The following is a 21,641-nucleotide window of genomic DNA, read 5'->3' on the forward strand; positions in this document are numbered from 1 at the left end:
TGGTTCTGCAGTGTTGGAGGTGGATCAAGCAGCTTCACAGCTGATTGTGTCCCTTTGCACTGTGTTGGTTTTAGTGCTTTTCCAGCTTGCAGAGCTTGACCTGAGGTTTCCCATGCAGAACATCCACCTCAGGGTGAGATTTTAGGGAGAAATTCAATTTTCAGTGCAAACAGCTGCAGCTCAGTGTTTTTGGTTGAACACATTGTTATTTTACCGTGTTCAAATAGAAATATAATTCTTACAGTTATCATGTACTCCCAAGCCTTGCAGTCTGGGGAGAGAGAGAGTGAGTTTGGTCACCTTAGAAGAGCAATATTGAATCACTTAAGTATGCTGAACTTTACAGTCTGAAAGACTTTATTTTTTGATGAAACTCTGAAATATTCTATATTTTATATGCTTTGTGGAGGTGTGAGTAATGCATCTTCTCCAGAAGCTTCTCCTGTGATGGGCATGCACATGCCATGGCTGAAGGAGCTAAGGCAGAAGTTTCTTGTTCTTAGTCCTTCCTCAATGGCTTAGGAACCAGGAGCTGAGTCAAAACCCCACTCATCTTCTTCTGCAATTCCTTTAGTTTCTGGTTTGCATTTTGACCTAAAAAGAACTTTTCTTTCAGGTCTTCTTTGTGGTAGGATCAACTCTTTTGAGTGCTGATTTTTGAACCCAAACTTGTCTTGTTTAACATCAGGTTTTCCTAACATAACCTAGTTCTGACTAAGCTACATGGGTTTTTGGGTGGTTTTTTTTTCTTGTTGCCAAGAACAGAGAAAGGTGAATTTATTTGTTTTCTTTTTCCTGGTAAAAGAATGAACTATAAGCTGATGTGTTTGTCTGGACATTGTCTCTGCCATACTGTATTTTTTCTTCCAGTACCACCCTGGCATTGTGCCCATGTAATTAAGTTGAAATGAGTAAGCAACACGTGCTTTGACTGTGCCATGTGGCTCCCTATTGTGTGTGTTACAATGGAGCTCCTCAGAACATGAGGGTTAATTAACATCTTTTAGGGACCTGAATAATAGATAATGGTGCACTGGGCTTTTAACGTGTTGGGCTCTAATCAGTTTATTAGAAGACAGATGAAGACAACACAGCAGGGCTGTATTATTCTTGTCTCTAGCCTTGGAAATTAAATTGCATAGCATTTATTTGAAATTAACCAAATGTGATCTGTTTAAAAATGTACTAGGACCCGTTTTGTTCAGGTCTATACTTTACTTGTTTGTTTGTTTTCCCTGTTTCTGGAGGGGAAAGACAACCACGTTCAGCCCTTCCAGCACAGTGTAGCGCTCACCAGTATTGCTTTTGAAAAGTCCCCCTTAGCTTCATTAACAATGCAGTCTGTACCCAGGCAGCATTAATTAATCACTTGCAAATGGCAATTTTGAAGATGGCAGTGGTGACTACTGTTAGCAATCTGCAATCAGCTTTGCTGCCCGCACGACGGGGATGGCCCAGAGGAGCTGGGAGCAAGCAGCAGGCTCTTTGCTCTTTTTCTTTTTGTAATGTCAGAGGTGAAACTCCTGCTTTGTTCTGCACTCACAGATCTCTGTCTCCACAGGGCAGAACCCAGTGGTGGGAAGGACAGGCTCTGATGGTCTGACACTCTTGCATGCTGATGAGTGAATCTCCTTTTCTTTTTTCTCTGCTGCCTTGCAGCATCCTCTGCACAGACCAGAGAGCTGTCACACTGCCTGCTCTCCCACATCTGCAGAGCATTTCACAACCAGATGGAGGTACCTGAGCACTGACCCACGTCACCTGTCATTGCAGGACAGAGGCTGCTCTGCCATGTGACAGGGAGCTGAACTGCCTTTAAACTTTCCTGATGCCAGCCAGGACTCACAAGCTGGGAATCAGGCTTTACTTTCATCACTTAGGTTGCTTTAGAGATCAGTTCTCTGACCCTTGGCAGGGTACAGGGATACGAGTGCTGGCAGGCTGGAAGCCAGCAGGAGTGACTGTGCTCTGGTCAAAACTTTGTCACAGCCCTGTCTGTGGTGGCAATCCTCAACTTGTGCCTTTGTCACCCCATCCCTGAGATGACTTGCAGAACCTGTGAAGTACGTGGTGGTACCCAACGTGTCCTCATTTACAGCGGCAGCACTGAAAAATGAATCTTTATACTCCTGAGGATAAGAAGGAAAAGTGCTTTCCCTGTGGTTCTTTGAAGGGCTTTACTAGCTGACAGTCCGTTTTTAGGCCCTTTTTTATTTATTAGGCCTCTGTGGATGCCCCTCTCTCTCTCCCTCACCCTGCTGCTGCCTTAGATGGTGAACTCAAAGCTTCTGCTCAAAGCCCTGGTGCTCGCTGGCTTTATCAGCAGCAGCCTCCATTCTTGAAGGGCTTTAATGAGTTGAGTGGAAGTGAGATGCCTTGGTCCTGGCAGTGGGATGAAACTTGAGCTTTCATCTAGGGGAGAGAGAGAGAGAGAAAAGAATGGCTGCAGGGTAAGGATTCTGTGTGACGGGGGCCAGATGGACCCTCAGCTTGGCTGCTGCTCTCAGGTCCTTGTAGAAGTAGAGGGCAGATAAAGCACAGCAGCTTCCCCACAGGAAGATAAACATGATGTAGGATGGTACCCAGCACAAAGTGTGTGAGATGTTTGGTGATGGAGTGCTGCGAAGACCCCAAAAATCTTGGCTTGTGTGGTCTCCTCTGCTGTTGGCCAGCAGTGGAAAGCAGTGCAGGTATTTTGCTCTCAGTTTGTTCTCTCTTCAGAGGGGAGAAAGGAAATATTTTGACCTTTTTTTTTCCCCAAAATAATCTGAGATCAAGGACTGTGGAATGTGCAGTCCCTGAAATGAGTCTTGTTACTAAACCAAGGCCATTGAGATGTGACCTTTCTAGCCTCTACTGTGTCAGCTGCAGTTTATTTCTCTAGCTGGTATTTAAGAGATGCTGACCCTTGATCCCAGCAGGCAGAGTTGCTCCTCTGATCCATCCCTAAACCAAAATGAGCCAGGTGACTGGGCATGTGAGCAGGTCTTTGCTAATCTGCCTCCTCTTGACTGGAAGGAGGTAGGATGCCTTTGCACTGATGGCTCAGCCAGCTGCCCTGACTGCTAGCAAAAAACATAATGAGAAGTAAAAAAGAGGGCATGGCTGCACTTGAGATGGAATATCTGTCTGTGGCTTAAGTCTTAGAGGCACATTTGTTGCTGCTGTTGGGCAGACCCAGGGGTGTAGGAATGGAGAACCCCCCATCAAACTGTTCTTAAATAGTCCAGGGAGTTTGGACGCGACTCGGTCGCTGTAAATACAGCTCCAGGCAGCTGCAAGCAGAATGTGATGGAGCTGTCTGCTCCCTTCTTTATTCATGCCAGCTCTAATTTCTCTTACAATGACAGGTAAAGGGAGAGGAATTTGCATTGCCTCTGCCCTCAAAGATTACACGGAGCCAAAAGGCAGCGCAGAGTCACTTTTCAGAAATGACAGTGCCCTGTTCACATATATTAACTTCTTTTGCCTTCTGCCTCTGGATTATTCACGAGGCAGGCAGTATGCTGCCTAAATACCAATAGTGAGTAATGAGGATTAAGTGTTACCTCTAATTCCATCGTTATGAATATTTCAGAACTTCCTGTTCAGGCTTAACTGCTATTTTGGTGCAAAAAAGGCAAGTCTTGGGAATTGAGCTGCTGCTGGCCGTGACATCACAGTGCTGTGATTTGGGTCTGGCGTGACACATATTCCAGAGAGCTAAGCTCAGTCAAGCCTCTTATGTAGATGTGTCTGAGAACCTCTGTGGAGAGAGAAGCACTCCTTAGTGAAAGGGTGGATTTCTAATGTGTAACAAATGTGATTTTTCTGACTGGTTTTTTTTCTGCCACTTTTTTCCCCCCCCTCCTCGGTTTGCTTTCTGAGCAATAAAATTCAGACCCTAAGCCAGCATATGAGGTAGGGAGAAACCTTTAGCTTGGTTCCAGTTCAGGAATAGTCATTTGTACAATCTGGGATCAGACAGAGAGTGGGGCAGGTACTTCCCTGGCAAGGGAAACAATTGAGATGTGGTCTCCTGGAGGCAGATGAGGGAGAAATACTCCAATACCTGGGCTAATAATGGTAAAGTGGCCTCTTCATCCTTTGGCAGGTTATAAAAATGTAGTTCTCACTGGCAGTTTTTTCTGGAGGTGCTGAGTGAGCAGCACCCAGGAGGTTTGGAAGTAGAGTTGCTCAGTCTGGAGAGGTTTTCAGGTCTCATAATCACCCATGACAAAAGCTGTGAGAGCAGTGAAACAAAAGCCAGCTCCTCCTTGCAAAGGGGTGGACTTTCTGTGCCCATCTCAGGGGCAGTGGGGAGATCTGTAGGTGTTGCATCTGGGATGAGCAGCATGGCTCTCATCAAGCTCCTTTCCCCCCTTTCAAACACATTAAAACCTCTCTTCAGCTCCAGCCCTTCTGTGCAAGCCCAGAGTTACTTCAAATGCCATTATTAAAGGGCTGTACAGGTTTGTGGAACGGCTTGTCTCCTCTGTGTGCCAGGAGGTGACCTGGTTTCCTCCACATGATCTTTCCTGGCTGTGACAGGACCACAAGCACTTTGTGAGCTGAGGAGGAGGAGCAGTGGCACAAAGTGGTGGTTTGGGGGGACAGGGCTCTGTTCACTGCCTGCCATGGCCAGATGGGGAGGTTGCAGCACATTTCTTACCCAGCAGTGTGTGGAAAGTGGGATCAGTGCTCGAGAGCACTCAAAAAGCAGGATTAAACACACTGTCTGCAGCAGTGCCTGTGCAGTGTTGTCACTTCAGGATGGATGAAGGGACCTTTATAAACAGCATCATAGATCTCTGTGTGCCAGAAGGGTTTTTGAATTTCAGACTGTGTCAGCCAGCACCTCTTTGTGTGTTACAGCTGCTGCTGAAAGGAATAGTGGTTTTCACATGCAACATTTTTTCCCTATCTTCATTTTCTCCCCTTGTTCACTAGTCCAGTGTTAACAATGAGCATGAATGTAAAATTGTACATTTGGACACCTGAAAATAATCCCCTTGCAAACGCCAGGAAGAGCAGTCCTACATTGACTGCTCTTGTGATAAAGCAGATGTGACCCAACAGCTTTGCCATGATATTGCAGGGCAGTGATACACTTACTGAAGTCATGAACTAGATGGATTCTAACCTATTTAGACTGTGAAAATTGCATATTTCCTAACGTGGCACACACTTCAATTACCATTCTGAATGGCTACTGTCCCCTATTAGTATTACATGCTAAATGGTCATTTAGTGTCAAAGAAAACTTTTATCTTTCCTAAGTGGAGAGGTGTAATAATTTGCCTGAAGGCTTCAGTTAGTCACTGGAGATGAAAACACTCCATGACTTCGGTGCCCAGGTAATTTCCTTTAAAGAAATGCCCTGCTACAGTCTTGTGCATAGTCTTGCCAAGATGCAGTGATCAGAACTTTCTGCTACCATCTCCCTATTTAAGGACATTGATAAAGGACACATCCAGATCAGAAACCCCTTGTGATCCTTGCACCTTATTGCTGGGAAAACAAGGCACATCAGGTTTGCAGAGGGAACCTTGCAGGGTGCTTGCTGGGTTGTGTCTGCTGGACACTTCTCCCTGTGGTGTTTTGTAAGGTAAATTCGTTCAAATTAAAGTGTTTTGCATCAAATTTATCCAAATATTCAACAGAAGGTTGCAAACATTATGTATTTGGGTGGAGACAAAAAGATCTCTTTATATAATGTAGTACTGAGATGAAACAAACTCTTGGTAGTTACTTTTCCCCTCTATCAACACATAATGTTTCAATAATTTCAGTGAAGTGTCTTGGGAATGTTTCTTTTGGCAAAATAAATCACAAGGGCTGATGATTTGTCTCAACATTGGGCTAAAGGAATTATTTTCACAGAGATGGAAAAATCTTTTCTTTTTACTGTTCTACTTTGCCAAACCTTCCACAGAACAAACTAAGCCCCTAAATCTGTGAGGGGTGGTGTGCTTTCCTTCTCTTGGCAACTCCACGTGCACTGATGAACCTCCAAGGTCTGTAGATGTTTATCTCCATATTAAATCATGGATTTCACCAGGTAAAGGAAAAAAATTGAAGAGAAGAATTAACTTTAAATGCTTTTAGAGTTGAGAAAAGGAGCAAAACCTGGATCATGTGAAAAATTAAGTCCCCTTCTCCTCCCACGGTTCAGGTTACGCTGGCAGGGGCAGAGCAGGGAGCTTTCTGGCAGACATATGGCTGCTTTGCAAAGCAGAAATCATCACAATGAATGCAAAGTGCCTTCTGTGTGTCTGCTCTGGATCCTTACAGTGCTGGCTTTATTACTAAAAACCTCCTGGAGATGATAAAATAATAGAGTGAAAGCGAAGGTGGAATGTTCCCCTGAGATGGTCATTCCACTGGGGAGGCTTTATTACAAAAACCAAGTTAGCAGTTTTCCTGTAGCCCCTGCAGGATGCAGATCTGGTGGCACACAGCAGAGTTTCACATTAATTTTTATAAAGGTCCTGTGGGTAGCTTTATTGAGATCTGCTCAGAGGGAAGCTGCACACCAGCCCTGGCAGGCTGCAGCTGCAGCCTGAGAGGATGAGGGGTGCCATGGAGAGCCTGGCTGGAGAAATCCTGATGGCTTTGAAGGAGTGAGAGGGTTGTCAAAGAGCTTGGACAATACATACTCAGGACCAAGCCTACAAAGAAGTCTGCTATTTAAGTGGGCCTAAATCAGGATGAATGGGGATTTTTTGTGAGTTTTAGATGCTGTGCAGGACATCAGCAATGTGGTTGGGTACATTTCCTTAAAAATGTGGTGGCTGTGAAGAATAGAAATTCCTGATGAGTGTAGTTGTGATTACTCACTTTGGGGCAGCTGCTTTGAGAAGGTTCCAGGCACCTGTGTCCTTTGTGCCTGTGATGTGTGCCAAACCCTTGACTTGTTTCTGTGCTCAATGAGTGAAAATAAAATTAAGACTTGATTATTAAAAGGAGAAGGACATAAACTTCAATGGGTGACAGCGCAAACTGTGAGAAGGGATCCATCACAGCAGATTTTAAAGTATCTAATATGGAAGCTGGGCATTTCTGGATACCAGCTCAGGAGAAAAGAGGTGGAATATTAGGATCCTCATTCCCTGAAGCCCTGGGAATAACCTTGGTCATATGCATTAGCCTCTTGGTGCCTCAGTCCTCTGTGGTTTAATGAAGAAAATAACTGAGGTATGTGATATGCAGTGACAAGAGCCTCTTACAAGGCCTCAGCAAGGGACAGTGTGACTTGTCCTCATGCAGGGCTTGATCCACATGTGCCACTGAACCATCATTTCTTTTTTTGGAAACAATGAGGTGGTAAAAATTAGACAGTAGAAATTAAAAGGTGGAGGAAATTAGAGGTTTTCTCTAGACTGAAAGACCAGTTTTCCTGCCAGGGTGAACTTGTTACATCCTACCAACCTTCAGATGAACTTCTGTGCTTTGAGATCTCTCTGTGATACCCTATAATAAGCACCTTCAATATCTGTAAATATAGACAACATTTGTGGCCAGGCTGTTGCTACTTGGGAGCTAGCACAGACCTATTCCAGGACAACATACCCATGCCAGTCATAAGAATTTAGTGTATTTAAGACCCCTGCTCTCAGTCAAGTAAGAATGAGCTCATGAAGCTGATGTTTGTTGGGTGGAGGCAGTCAGAAGGTGCCCAACACCTGCAGAAACCCAGTGCTTTCAAGCCTCCCATTCCCCAGAGTCAGCTAGAATATGAGAAGAAAATGGGGGCCTGATATTTATTGGGTGAAAAAGACCCCGGATTTTTACAAGGAATTTTGTTTTTAGGTATCATTAGCATTGGGCTACTCAATCCCAGCTGATGTGGGAACAGTGGGGACAAAGCAAGTCCCCACTTAAAAACTGGTCCCCACTCTACAGAATCTCTATGGTTTCTCTACAACCTTCCAAATTTCTGTCTTTGCTGCTTAAGGTATTTCCCTGTTCTCCTTTCAAGCCTCCCTCTCCCTGAAGCCAGCCTGGTAGCATACCCAGAAAGGGTGCTTCTTGCAATGGGTTTCCACAGCACATTAATAACTAATCAAGGCTGGAACCGTAGCAGGTGGTTAAAAAGGGCCTGTTGGTCATCGTTCCGAGCTCTGGCAGGAAGCCTGCCCTGGAAAATGTAATTACTGTCCAAAAGAATGCGACAAACTCTGCCAAAAATAATGAAAGTAGATCATGGTCCAAAGCCACACCAGCTGAAACATGTGGCAGCTTGCGGGGGCCGGCCAAGCGCGTCCCGCGGGGCTTGGCAGCGGCGGCTCCGCACCGCGGCTCTGCCTCCTCTGCTGCAGGGAAAGGGGCAAGCTCTGCACCTTCCCACACTGAGCATTTCGGGAACAAAGTGTCTGAGAGAGCCGTGGTTTTTGTTAACTCTTTTTTTTTTTTTTTTTTTTTTTTTTTTTTTTTATTTGGCTCTGTATCACGCACTCGGAGAAGTAACTGGTTTTTCGGCCCCCAAGTAAATAGCGTGATCTGTTTTGAATTTACTTTCAACATCCTCTTTTTTTTTTTTTTCCCCCCTCACAAAAATTGAAGTAAGGATAAGCAGCCACAGTCTCATAAAGCTGACTTCTTCCCCTGCGTTTTTCCAGTGGTGCGCTGGTCCGTCAAAAGCTTTTTGACCAATTCCACATACCAGGACTTGGAAGCAGAGATGAACCTTGTGAAATGATGATAAAAGAGGCAGCTCTATTTGCTGGTTTGGAAATTGCTGTTTCCAGCTTCCTGTCACAGCCTCTCTAGGATTCCTTGCTGCAGTAGTTTTTTTAGCTGGATTATTTTAAAAGTATGAGTATCTTAACTTGGATGGCTTCACAGGATTGGGCTTGGAAATGGCAGCACTGGCAGTTCAGCTGGCAGGATGTGCAGCATGTGGGTGCTAACAAGTTCTATAAACCTCTGAGTCCAGCTCAGATCCAGCCAGAATAGCATGGTTATCTGAAGCTAGTTTCATTTTCTGAGCAGTTCATTTGCCTGTGCAGTCCTAAGGGGTTCACATCTTCCAGGAGGTGAATGCTGGAAGAGGGGTAATAAACAGAGAAATGAGAAAGTCGACATGAATTCATTAATAGAGCCTCACTGGAGATGAGCAGGAGTGACAGCACCAAAAAGACTCTTAGAAATACTATTCAGAGATATTTGCAGTTACTTGGTTGGTTGAAACTCCATTTTTGCCTAATCAGGATGAAGGGATGCTTGCAAAGAGAAGCCATTTGAAGGCAAAAATTTGGAAATTAAAAGGCTTGTATTTTTTTTTTTAACAAGCCAACAAGAAAAGGCAGAACAAATCCACACCTTCACCCTTTTGAAAACATAAAGCCCATCAAAAAGTATCAAATTCCGAAGTGGACCTCTCTGAACAAAGTGGAAATCAGGTATTTATCATTAAAGCCATTATTCCCAGAAGAGTGACCTTGCAGAGTCACACTAGCTCCTGAAAGGTCATTGAGGAGGAGTAATATGAAGAATTTTGAATAATCTGTTTCAGTAATAAGATGCCATCATGGACCTTCCTATGTTCATCCCCCTTGGCCAGCTAGGGTTGCTTTCCTAAGGCAAGAGCAGCGTCCCACTGAACACCCTTAACCAGGCCATTCTGATGTGATTGATTTTAGATGGGATATTCAGCAGCTTTTAACTTATTTCTCAACTTAAAACACAATTCCAGGTCTACTGTGGGAGAATTGCTGTCTTCCCCCAGAGCCTCCATCCAGCCCCTTTCCTGGAGGGCTGGAAAAGGGCTTTGTTTCATCTTTCAGCTCTGGCTGTGGATGTTTAATTGAGGGAGACAAGCCCATAATGATAGCAGCAGCTGTTCTCTCCCCTGGGCAGAAAGAGACTCTTCAGGGACAGGGTCCTCCCTGGCACAAAAGAAAAAATATTCTTGTGAAAGCAGCACTGAAGAGGCTGGCAGCTCCCCGCAGACTTTGTAAGAAACCTCAAGAAAACACCCATGTGGCCTTGTAGCTTTGGCAAGAGGCGGGAGGGCTGTGCACCAGGGATGAAATGCTGAATAACACTCTCTGAGGAGCACAGCCCTGCGCATCCAGCCTGCAGGGTTTGTGCTGATGGTGCGAGCGACCGCTACACAATCACGCTGGAAGTAATCTTAGACTGGGGGATTATCCTGCATCCAGCCAGTCTCCCCATCCCCCAGGACAGAATGGCATCTGGCATCCCTCAGACCTCCCCACGTGGGGTAATTGGGGGGGATATTTGGAGGGGGTTGTCAGACTGGATCACCCCCATTGCCTGCCTGGAAGGGTTTTTGTCCTACCTGTAAAGAATATATATTTAGACTTCCCAAATTTTTCTTGCTGAGAAGTTTACATAGAGCTTGTTGAGAAGTAGCATTGCCATGAAGCAAAGCACAGGTAGACCCCCAGCCCCACATTTCCCACAGTGATCCCCACAGATGCTTTGGGACACCTTTGTCTACTCCTGCCAGTGTCCAAAGGAAGCAGGTGTAGCTGCAACCTGTGCATGGCCCAGGGCTGAGCAGCCTCTGCATGGGGTACCAGCCAAGTCTGGCAAGTCCCAGGCCAGCACCCTAAATGTCTGTAAGAACAAATATTTATCTGCTCTAAGAAGCAAACGGTGGATTTGATCCAAAGCCTGTTAAGATCAGTGCAAGAGTTCCCCTAAACCTCAGTGAGATTTGGGTCAGGGCACAGAATGACTATTGTCACAAGCAAATGCTTTTTTCTGATGGCGTTTGCAATATGAGGAAGCAGAACAACACAAGTTTTGTTTTCAATTTCCTTTCCTTCCTGACAGCTCAGCCATTACCAGAGTAGATTTAATCTATTGTGCAGAGGAAAGCACGGCACTTTCTTAAATGGTGGGTACAGATAACTGTTATCAGCACTGGCTTCCCAGCAGCTTGCCTGACGTCACTGGTGATTCCCAGGCCTCTCCTTGCCTCAGAAATTTAGGATGGGCTTACCCAGTGCCAGCTGCCTGTGAGTCATCCTTCACCATGCAGCAGTCTGTACCTGCACAGCAGCCAAGCAAAGGAGATTTGAACAGACATCTCAAAATGTGTGAAAACTGCTCTTGCTAAAAGTGAGAGTTTACAGTTTTGCTAATGGCTTTTGGGAGGGCCAGAGCTGCCCTGGCAGTTCTGAGGGAATTGTTGCTTTTTGGATGCTCTTTTCTTCCTGCTTTCCTTCACAGATGAGCAAACCATAGAGCGCGTCTTTAATTGTTCTGAGTTTTTCCTCCAAGACCTTTTGAGAAAACACAAAACAAAAGGAGAAAAATAAATTAGAATTGCTTATGTTCCCAGGGAGCCATCAGCTGAGCTGGAAGCACTGGAGCAGGGGTGATGGGGGGCAGTGGGAGGGTTTCCTTGGCACGGAAATGCCTGCACAGCAGGAATATGAACTTTTCACCCATTGTTCAGAGCGTCGCATTCTGTAGCAGGTGCTGTGTTTGGGATGGAGGATTACTCATGTGTGTGTGTGTAACAGCTTGATCAGCTGGCAGGGGAGCAGGATTTGGGGAGCTGTGGGCTGTTGGGGTATCCAGCACCATACCTGACCTGGCTGGATGAGTCTGTGTCATCCAACCCTGGAAAATCCTTGCTCTGGAGGATGCTAAGAGGAAAGGTCCTGAAATCCCAGGTGCTGTCAGCTCAAGAAAGAAATGGCAAATGCTTTTAGAGGCATGAAAAAGACTGGAAACACAGCAGTGGCCCTCTGCTGCAGTCAGGTGAGAAGCAGGAAGGAGCAGAGGGGAATTTTGCAGGAAGAGTTTTTCAAATGGTGAGGCAGACATGTCAGAGGTCCAGTAAGGAGAAAAGAGCTGAACTTTTCTTCCTGACTAATCACTGCATCAAGCTGCCTGTACTGACATAAAACCTCAGTTAGAAATTGAACACGTTCTCATTTAGGGTATGTGGGATGGGAAGGGATACCCCTAAGACTGAGGTTAGAGAGAGAGGGAGTTCTTGCAGCTCTTTCCTCAAAAGAACATGTTGTGTCTGTTTTGAACTCAGTACACAGACGAAAAGAAATAAATAAAAAGCGAAGGTGATGTTGCAGCAAACTCCAAATGCCAAAACTCACGTTTTACAGGCTGTGAGAACCATGTGGGAAGAGCTCATTGTACTCTCAGTTGCATGAGCTGTTGGGGGCTTTTTTCCCAGTGTATTTTAGAGTATAAGGAGGTGCTTGACTTGTGCAGAATTCAAGTGATGGCGGGTAAAATGTGCAAGAGCCTCAAAAGGGTCTCTCTATTGAGCAAAATCAGGCTGTGTTCACAGGTGGGGGGGACAGCTCGTCTGAGCAAGGGGGTGGGAGAGGGCTGGGAAGAATTTTGTGCAGATCTTTAATGTATCCCTACGCTCTTCTGTAGGATCAAAACCACCTAGCATTAAAGGGGCCACCAGCCAGCAAACTCAGAGCAGAGTTGCAGTCCTGTAGACAGAGAGAGGGAAGTCCCCTGGAAGTATATTTCCATACAAACCTACAGTTGGCACAATTCCTGGGAAATAGCACAAGGAAATCTGCCCATCTGTAGCTGCAGAGCCATGGTGGGTTTGCTGAAGCAGGTGTTTAAGGGCTGGGGGGAGACGAGCGCAGCTCGAAGGCGTGCGGCTTCAGCCCTTCAAAAAAACCGTACTTGGCGTTGGAGCACGTGGCTTTATTTCTTCCAAAGCCTCTCTGGTGGCTGCCTCCCAAGGTAATTAGCACAAGGGAAAAATTGCTTACAAGGTGGAAATGGCTGGTTCAAGCCCACGGCTACGGCTGGTGTGTCTGCGCCGTGTGTTGGAGGTGCGGAATCCGTGGCTCGTGGGCTCGTGCGCCAGGGTGGAAACAGCCTGCCCTGGATTTGCACGCTATAGTTAGGAACGTGCTTGTACCCACTTCTGAAACGGAGCTGACTCCTTCTGGAGTGATAACAAGCAAGCTTCAGGGACAGGAATGTGAGCCAGCAGGGTAGGTGGAACGAGTGGCTTGTCCTTATTTTTCAGAGATCGCTCAGCATCGGCTTTTTGTGACACACCTGACTGGACAGGACATAGGTTCATACTTTTTTTCTTTGTTTCCTTTTTGCAGAAAGTGGCAGAAAAATTGACTATTGAGCTTCTTTTTCTGGACTTCTCCTAACTCGGCCTGAGTCTCTAATCTCTTGCAATGCATGTCCAGCTACCTGTAAAACCTTTGCAGAAGGAGACAAATCTTTTGTGAGGATTAAGCAATATGCCTCTCTTCAGAGATGCTGGTTTATAGAAATAGCCAGCATTTTGGAAGAGGGTGGAGGCAGCACTAGGGGCAGGGAGATATATTAAATCACTGTGTGGTGTGTGTGTTTTTGTATGCACCTTGTTTGCATGCACAGATGTGATTCTGCACGCTGTTTGTGCGTAGAGTGTGTGTAAATATTAAGAGACAGGGCAGCAGAGTGATTGCAGCTCAAGTAGGAAAACACTGCTACAACAATGCCACTGCGTTGATAATCCTCTGTGGGTGTTCCCTGCTTTGGTTAAATATGCAGAGACTGATGGAGATTGCCAGTGGATTAGCTCTCGTGTGGCTGGTGCCAGGGATTGATTAGCATAAGCAAATTTCTTCTCCAGCTTCCCATCAGTAAGGAGAGAAATGCAGCAAGAGGTCCCTCCACTGCCTGGGAGAGGACTGAGACGGTAGGGAGGAAAACTGGAGTGGGAACAGTTTGTTCCCAGTGTTAACTGGTGTGACCAAATAAATCCCAAGACTCCTGTAGTGAGCACATCCTCACAGTTTACCTCGCAGAGCTCACAAATCAGCTGCTTTAGTTTTTGTTTTGCTTGCAAACACAATTTTGAGGGTTGTGGAGTTTTTCCCATGGTGTCATTTGTTTCTCTGCCATCTTTTTGGTGATCCTGTTTCAGCAGCTGGATAAAGGAGGAGCCTAAAAGCCAAAATGCATAGAACCCAATTCTGGGTTGGGTTTTTGGTAATTTGGGGTTATGTTTTGGGTTGTTTTTTTTTTTTTTGGGGGGGGGGGTATTGGTTTTGTTTGGCTTGGGTTTTCCTTATTTCTGTGCTCATCAGAACGAGGGCACAAACCAGTTAATGGATGTGTTTTGAGCGGCTGCAAGTTCATCTACTCATTATGGAAAATTTGGGTCTGGATGCTGAGCTTGTGCTCCTAAAGCAAAAATCCCCTCCTGTGCCACTCCACAAACATTCTGTGTGTGCATCAGGATCTCCTGGGACTGTCAGTTGTTGATATAACATTGATCCTTTCACATGTATCCTCGATAGTGCTGAGGACAGGGATTTGCTGATAAAACAAACCTAAGGCTTGGTAATAATTGAAAATGCAGGGTGGTTCACCAGGCAAAATGCCTGCTTATAGAAAATAGATTTCATCTCTAAGTCAGCAGACATTTCTTTAGGGAAATCCCGAATTCTGATGGAAATAAATATTTAAAGGGACCCTGATAGTCTGGGAAGAAGCCTCCATGTAAGATACTTTCAAGTCCAAGCAACCCCTTTAGGGATTAACAGCTGAATGTTAAATATAGGCTAGAACAAAAACTCTACTGGAGTAGTGAAAAGGTCTTTTCCAGCAGGCAGGGGGAAGGCCACTGCCATGGGCTCTCTCCAGCCTTGGAAGAATCATATTAGAAGTTTCTTACATCTGTAGCATGGGTACATGTTTTTATTGCCTCTTGTAAGTAAGTAAATGAAACTCCCCAACCAGCTTTAGCTACAGTTACTAAGTCTTATTAAACACAGGGGTAAATAAGTCAATCTGCAGCATTTGCATACAGTGGTGAGTAGCTTGCTTTAAAAACCCAAGTATTCATTAAGCAAGAGCAAATTTTACAGGCTACTGAAGCTGATTTGGTATATTGATAAAAGGCTTGATCAGAGAAGAGGGGAGGATGGGAGATGTCCAAGGGCTGCCTGATTTCAAGCTCTATAACAATATCTTTCACTGGCTGAAAGAACTAAACCCCCATATGGCTTTCCCATCACAAGTGGTTGCATGGAAATGGGAGAAGTCAGATTCAATCCCATGCTTTTGCTTTGCAGGCTTTCTGGAGCTGCTCTGCTGGCCCCAAAACAGCTGCAAGTCTGTCAGTGAGAAGTAGGATGTCTTGGGACAGCGCTGTCAGATCTTTCTCCAAGGGCTGTGCTGCACACAAATGCAGGCAGTGAGATGTAACAGTGGAATCAATGGGAAGAGCTCAGAACTAAAACTCAGTTTGTTCTAACACATTTGGTGTTCCTGGTCACTAAAGCACTGCATAGTATTTGTGCATCTTGCAGTACATCACAAGGAGGGTCTGTTAAAAGGTAGGGAGGTAATGAGATGCAGTGAATGGTCCATGGGAAGGGCATGGCTGAGCAGGGATTTCAGCCTCTCACTGCCTTGGGACTGCCAGGACATCTGTGCCTGTCTTTGGATCACTAAATAGGTGTCTGAGGGGTCTGCTGGTGTTGAGCTCCTGAAGGCAGAACTAATAAATAATGTGTGTGCTTCTGTACAGATGGAATGAACCCCCAACCTCTTCACTCCTCCCCACCTCATGTCAATACAGGGCTGGAGCTGCTTTGATCCCCAGCAGAACAAAGTCTGAACAGTAAAGTGAATTGTCCCAGAGTTGTTCCTCATTAATCAACAGCTGCAGGCACTTGGAAACATCTGTCCAGCCTGTTTGAGCATTCCCTTTGCTTCGGTGGGTGCACTGAGGAGGCAGAACAAATCAAAACCTGCTGCAGGGCCAGCCCCACCTCTTCACCTTTCCTGCAGCTGGTGCAGTGAGCAGGGGGTGGTGATGGGCAGCTGGCTGTGTGGACAGGGAGCTGAGTGGCAGGGAAAATGATGTCTTTCCATGGTAAATGAGCAAAGCTGGGAATGAGAGACCAAGGGCTGAGCAGGGATGCAGGCATCCCTCCATTCCTGTGGGCATGCCAGAGAGCATGGGCAGAGCTGGGTGACTCCAGCAGGTGTTGCTGTAGAAAGAAGTCATCTGAGTAGGAAACAGCCTCCTTCTACCCTCACTGTGTGTTTTTGAGGCTAAATCAACTGATGGAAGTCAGAGAAAACCCACTGAAGTGAGGAGCTTTGCCCACCGGGTGTGAGCATGGATCCTTTATCCCTTTATCCCCTTGAGAGCCACTCCCTGGTGTGCAGGAGGATGCAGCATCCCCAGTCTGTACACATCCCACAGGCTGTGCTGGGCTGGTGTCTCTTTAAAGGCAGGTCACAGAGCCCCTGAATTACAATATTCCAGTAATCCCTTTACACTGGGCTGCCCAGCCCTCCACGCAGCAGGAAATGTGGGACAAGCAGGGTTTTGAGATTATCTCGTGCTTTGCAAAGCCAGTTCCCTTTGTGCTTTTAGAAGGAGCTTGCTCCTGCGCAGGCAGGGGGCTGAGGGTGATGTTCCTGGCCAGATGCTGTCCCATGACCACAGAGCACCCCCAGGACCATGACAGGTGGGGTCTGTGCTGTGCCCTACCCCACACACCCCAAAACTTCTGCTTTGTGATGGCCACTGAACCCCCAGTTGCTGACAGAGATCACATTTAGCTCCTTCATCCCTTCCTCCTCAGTGATGCTGTTATTTGATGGAAGAACAACGTTTTGCAGCAGTTTCCCACACCTGATCAGCTTTCTGCCCCCCAGAGCTGTCCCTTGGGATGGTGCAAGGGGAGGAGGTATTTCTCTGACCACGAGCCTTGCTGAAGGAGTGCTGCTCCTTGGGAGCACAGTGAATAATCTCCCACACTCTTTGATTTCCTGGAAATGCCAAGGCAGGAGCAACCTGGCTGCAGGGGACCCAGCAGATAGCAGTGACGACTCCATAGCTAAATAAAGCAGTATCCTCTGCACACCAGGGGTTTGCCCATGGTTGGGAAGGGCTGTGTGAGTCACTGCTGATGGTTCCTGCTCTGATAGCCAGCCCTGCTGTTGGAGATGCTGCTTTCCCTCCTCCTGTCTCACCTACCCAGCTCACCTTTGCCTGGAGTATGCTGGCAGCTCTCCAGAATAAATCTCCTCATGTCTTCAGCCCCCGGTGAGGCCCGGGCTTTGAAGTGAAATGACTTGGTGTTCTTTTTCCTCAGTCCATGACTGCTGAACCTGTTCTTACTGCTCACTGAACTGTGCCTGAGGTGTGCCTTGGTGAGGCTGGCAAGCCTTGCAGTGGTTCCCTCCTGCCTTATTTCCAGGCAGGAGGGCTTCTCCTGGGAGTTACTGTCCCCAGTTAATTCATGACAGGGATCGAGTCCATGCTTCACCTGTTTTACCCACCCTGTGAACAGCACAGGTTTGCTCATGTTTCAGGATCCTGTTGCTACTGGAAAGCAGCTTGAAACACCAAGGGACCAAGCTCTTTATTACTGGAATACTGACAGCCTTTATCCCTCTTTGCAATTTGCTTTCTGTGCACTTTGTGTGACTCAGAGCATCTCTGTGCCACCGTCCCTCCACAGATGTGGGACCTGCTGCTGCTCCTTCCCTTGGCTCTGATGGAAAACTGCATTGTCAGTCTTGGGGCCTTCCTGGTGATAAAGTCTCATCACAAAATGTCAGATCTAATACTGGCCTCTGTCCCAATCCTTTCCTCAGCTCTGGGAAAATGTTATTTGACAGGACAAAGTAGGATCTGGCAAATCGCTCCATTTGAAAAGTTGAGGAGGAAAACATTTCTGATTTCTCCATGTAGCCTGCTTTGCTGCCTTTTTTTTTTCCCTGACTTTTTGGAATGCAGGCAGGCTGATAAAGGAAGTAGAGCAGGCAAACTGAAAAATATTAGCTGTTTTCAAGCTAAGATCTAATTGCGCTCTAAAAGGACACAGACTGGAAGGAACTGTTGGAGACTTACCAAACAAAGTGTTTGAATTGTCTTAAGACAAAGTTGCCTTTTTAAAAAAATCTCTTCTCTGAAGTATTTCTAAGAACTGCCATGATTTAGTAAAAATTAAAAAAAAAAAACAACTCAGAGATTAAAAATAAAAATACCATCAAATTTCAGTACTAATTTGTATTTTTTATTACTGTTTTGTATAATATACTGTATGTATAATTACTGTACTGATCACTGGTTTTATTGACATCAGTGGGAGTTCCCCAAGAGCCTGGTGGAGCCAGGATAGGACCTTTGATCTGTTTGCTCCTGGTATCAGAGTCCTCTGGCTCCATCAAATCAGACTGATCTAAAAGTTAGAAGGAAACATGGGAAAAGACCAAGGTATTAAAGCTAGCCACGGAATTAGCACATTTTAATTCTTAGCAGCAGCCCCAGCACTGGGAGAAGGGCTTTTGCAAGACCTCCTTCTTGCTGAGCAGCAGCTTTGTGGTTGCATGGCGAGGTGGGGGATGTGGAAAGTGTTCTCCTACTAGCAGGGGTGGTGGCACTCGTGCAGGACTTCTCAAAAGAGGAAGGATGTCTTCAGCTAATTCAAACTTGCCTAATTTCCCCTTGTGTCCTCAATTCTGCATAGATGTTCAACCACAGGCTCTATCCCAGAGCCTGGTTAATTAGCCTGGTTTTTGTGCCCAGCAGTGTGCTCCATTGATCCTTGAGCGTGGTCCTGCTCTGTGCAGACCCTGGACTATCCCCTGTGAGAGTCCATGCCTTGGGTTTTTCCACAAGCTGCTTGATTTGTGAATTAAAGTGTAAAATACCATTATTGCAACCCTAGGATTTTGTTGGAGGCTCAAAAAAAGATAAAAAAGGGCACAGGGTGAACCAGTTGTTTTCTTCTTGATTTTAGAACAAACTACAAAAAAAGAGAAAACACAATTAACATGGTTTCTTAAAGCTAGCCTAGAGGTGAATAATAATTTAATAGCTTGGTGAGATGTTAGATAGGTGTTTCAGTGGATGCTCTATCCCACATTGCCCTCTAGTGAGGACACGGCAGAGCAAACCGTGCCTTCCTGCAGCCACCAGGATATGAAATGAGGGTTTTTAATAACTGAGGACAGGGCTGGTTTCTGACATGGTGGTTTTGAGATGCAGTAGTGTGGGGAGGGGAAGTGTTCATCCATCACCTGTGCCTGCACTGGCCACAGCTTTCTTGATGTTTGCCTTTTTCTGAGGTAATTCTGTCTGCAAGCATCTCCCTCCTGCTGCTGGATCACCAGCCACAGGTCCCTGCTCTTGGAAAAGGGGAAAATATTTCCTTTTTGCTTTTGGTGAAGGATGCTTTTCCATGGTCTTAGTCTTGGGCTTTGCTCCATGAAGCAAACACCAGTTCTGTGGTTTTCCCTGTACACACATGGTCAGACAGCTCTGTGGTTTGGAGCTCATCACAAAACAAACTTCCATCCCTCCTCAACGCAGCACTGATGCATCCAGAGGTGTTGCCTAGAAGGTAGAACTGGCTGCTCCTTGTCCTTCTGCCTGAGCAGCTCCATTTGTCATTGCTCCAGCTGATAGGGGGCCCAGCATGTCCTTATGTGCTTGACCATATTTACATAGAAATTCATAATTCATGTTCATTTTCAAAGGTATTTGAGTGCTGTCTCGTTCATCACAGCCCTGGCAGTCTCTGCTACACGCTGTCTCCTTGCACTCTGTGCCTGAAAGCTTCAGTTATAGAACAGTTTGTCCTGAAACCTGTGATTTCCAGCATGCAGACAGAGAAGGGGCACAGCCTGAGTGTGTCTGTGGCAGATGTGGGGGTGCTGGCAGTGCCCTGTGTCAGTGCCACCCTGCATGGGCTGCAGGGAACACCGTCGGGTTCTGGGAGCAAGGCTGAGCAGCACTGTCACCCAGGTGTCACCTGTGGGCTGAATGACAAACACTGATGCCATCTAGTGACCACAAAAAATGTCACACGGGTATTTTATAAAATCCTGGTGGAAGCCACAAGTGGGGCTGGCTTGGGGCTGGGAAGGAGGGGGAGATGGGGCTGAGGTGTACTGGGAAAAGAAATCCATTTTTTTCTGCTCTCCCAGCCTGTCCCTTCCCTCATTTCACATCCCTGGCAACTTTCCTGCAGGTGAGCAGGGATCTCCCCTGTGAGGCTTTGCAGGAGCAAGGCACAGACTGAGCAGCTCCGTGGCTCAAGGAGTACAAATGTACTGCTGGACCATGGCACCCTGCACTTTAAAAATGAAGGTGAAGTTGCCTCTGACCATACCAGTTTATTCTGCTTGGCTAAGCTGTTGTTGGCAGGTGTGGTTTGCCTTGCATGGGGGTCTCTGGGAATTTTTTTGCAGCTCTGATAATTTCTCCAGCTCCTGAGAAATGCACAGAGAGAGAGCTTGGGAATTAAAAAGTTTCCAGATAAGGAACTTGAGGGCTGAGACAGCTGTGATGAAGTGCATTATAAATGCACTGAGATGCCAGGCAACACCCCCAGAGAGATTAGGAGAGTGAGCAAAGCACCCAGATGCAAATAAACTCTTTTTTGGGCCATCTCTGAAGTGCAGTGACACCAGGACTGGTGCTGGCACGTCCCTGCTGAGGTGCCCCATCCCCAGGCACAGGGGTCCATCAGCAGTGCCTTCCCCCAGAGGGAACCAGCAGGCTCTTGCTCTGCTCCACACTGCTCAGTCTGTCCCTGCTCCCTTCAGAAAACCATTTACAAGGGTCCTTGGGGGACTTCTTGGTGTTTTTCCCAAATGTTGTTGTTATCCCAAATGTTAAAGTACCTAATATGTTCTTATTGTCTAATTCACAAATGTTTTGTGTTATCTTTGCTGCTTCTTTGTCTGAATTATCCATGTGTCCCTGCTGCCTTTCTGCCCTGGATAATTGAGAGCTGGCACTGTGCCTGTAGCATTCCTGTTTCAGGGCCAAAATGGGAGTGAAAATAAATGCTTCTAAATACTGTATTGAAACAAATAAGTAATTTACTCATAATGGCTCTTCTCCTGGCATTACACTGGCAATTTCATGCAGGTTTTTTAGAAGGAACAAGCAGTTGTGAGGGGCTGGAAGATCCACAGAGCATGAATATCTGTCGTGGGTGTCTGATGGGGAGAAGGGCTTCACAGATGTGGAAAAGTGCTCCTACTTCTGTGAAGGGACTTTATCCAGCAGTCTGTGACGACACTAGTTTCACAGATTTGCTGTCCCTAATGTCTGAAAATTCTGTCTACCAGGATTTTAGCTGGAGGTGGCAAAGAGAGGGTTGCCCATGAGGAGAAGGCAGGGCTGCTTTACCTTGTGCTGTTGAGTAAGACATCTTTTAGAGCAGCCAGCCGACCAAAACACAGCATATGTCCACACTGTCTCCTCAGCTCAACAGAAATCCTTCAGCATTATCACACCTCCATCTGTTCATTTTCCTGAAGAGATATGGAAAAGCAAAACACATTTAGGGTGCTCTTTTGCTTGGAGCATTCAGCACAGAGGCTGTCCCTATCTATTTGGCATCACTAAGGTAATACCATCTTACAGCAGACAGGCAGAACAACTTGCAATGAATAACCAGAGCCTGGTGCTAATCTTCTCTTTTCTCTCTCCTTGTAGGGATCCTGTTTACCATGCTGGTATTTGGGCCAGCCTGTGGATTTATCTTGGGCTCCTTCTGTACCAAAATCTATGTGGATGCTGTCTTCATTGACACAAGTAAGGAGAACTGGGTTTGGTTTCAAATCAAATGCGCTGAATTTTTATCATCAGGACAAAAATGTTGATGCTCACAAGCAGGAAATTGTGATTCCGTCTT

General features: G+C 46.2%; 1 protein-coding gene across 1 annotated transcript in view; it reads left to right on the forward strand.

Annotated features, from left to right (window-relative positions):
- The window catches only part of SLCO3A1 (solute carrier organic anion transporter family member 3A1), a gene marked incomplete at its 5' end in the record, with an annotated part of 129,800 nt that overhangs the window by 78,933 nt on the left and 29,226 nt on the right, over positions 1–21,641 (forward strand). The window contains one exon of the mRNA XM_084213540.1: positions 21,443–21,541. Within this exon, the coding sequence (XP_084069666.1) occupies positions 21,443–21,541 (99 nt within the window). The remainder of the gene's footprint in view (positions 1–21,442; positions 21,542–21,641) is intronic.

The sequence above is a fragment of the Fringilla coelebs genome (assembly GCF_963513975.1).
Source record: "Fringilla coelebs genome assembly, chromosome: 12".
NCBI lineage: Eukaryota > Metazoa > Chordata > Aves > Passeriformes > Fringillidae > Fringilla > Fringilla coelebs.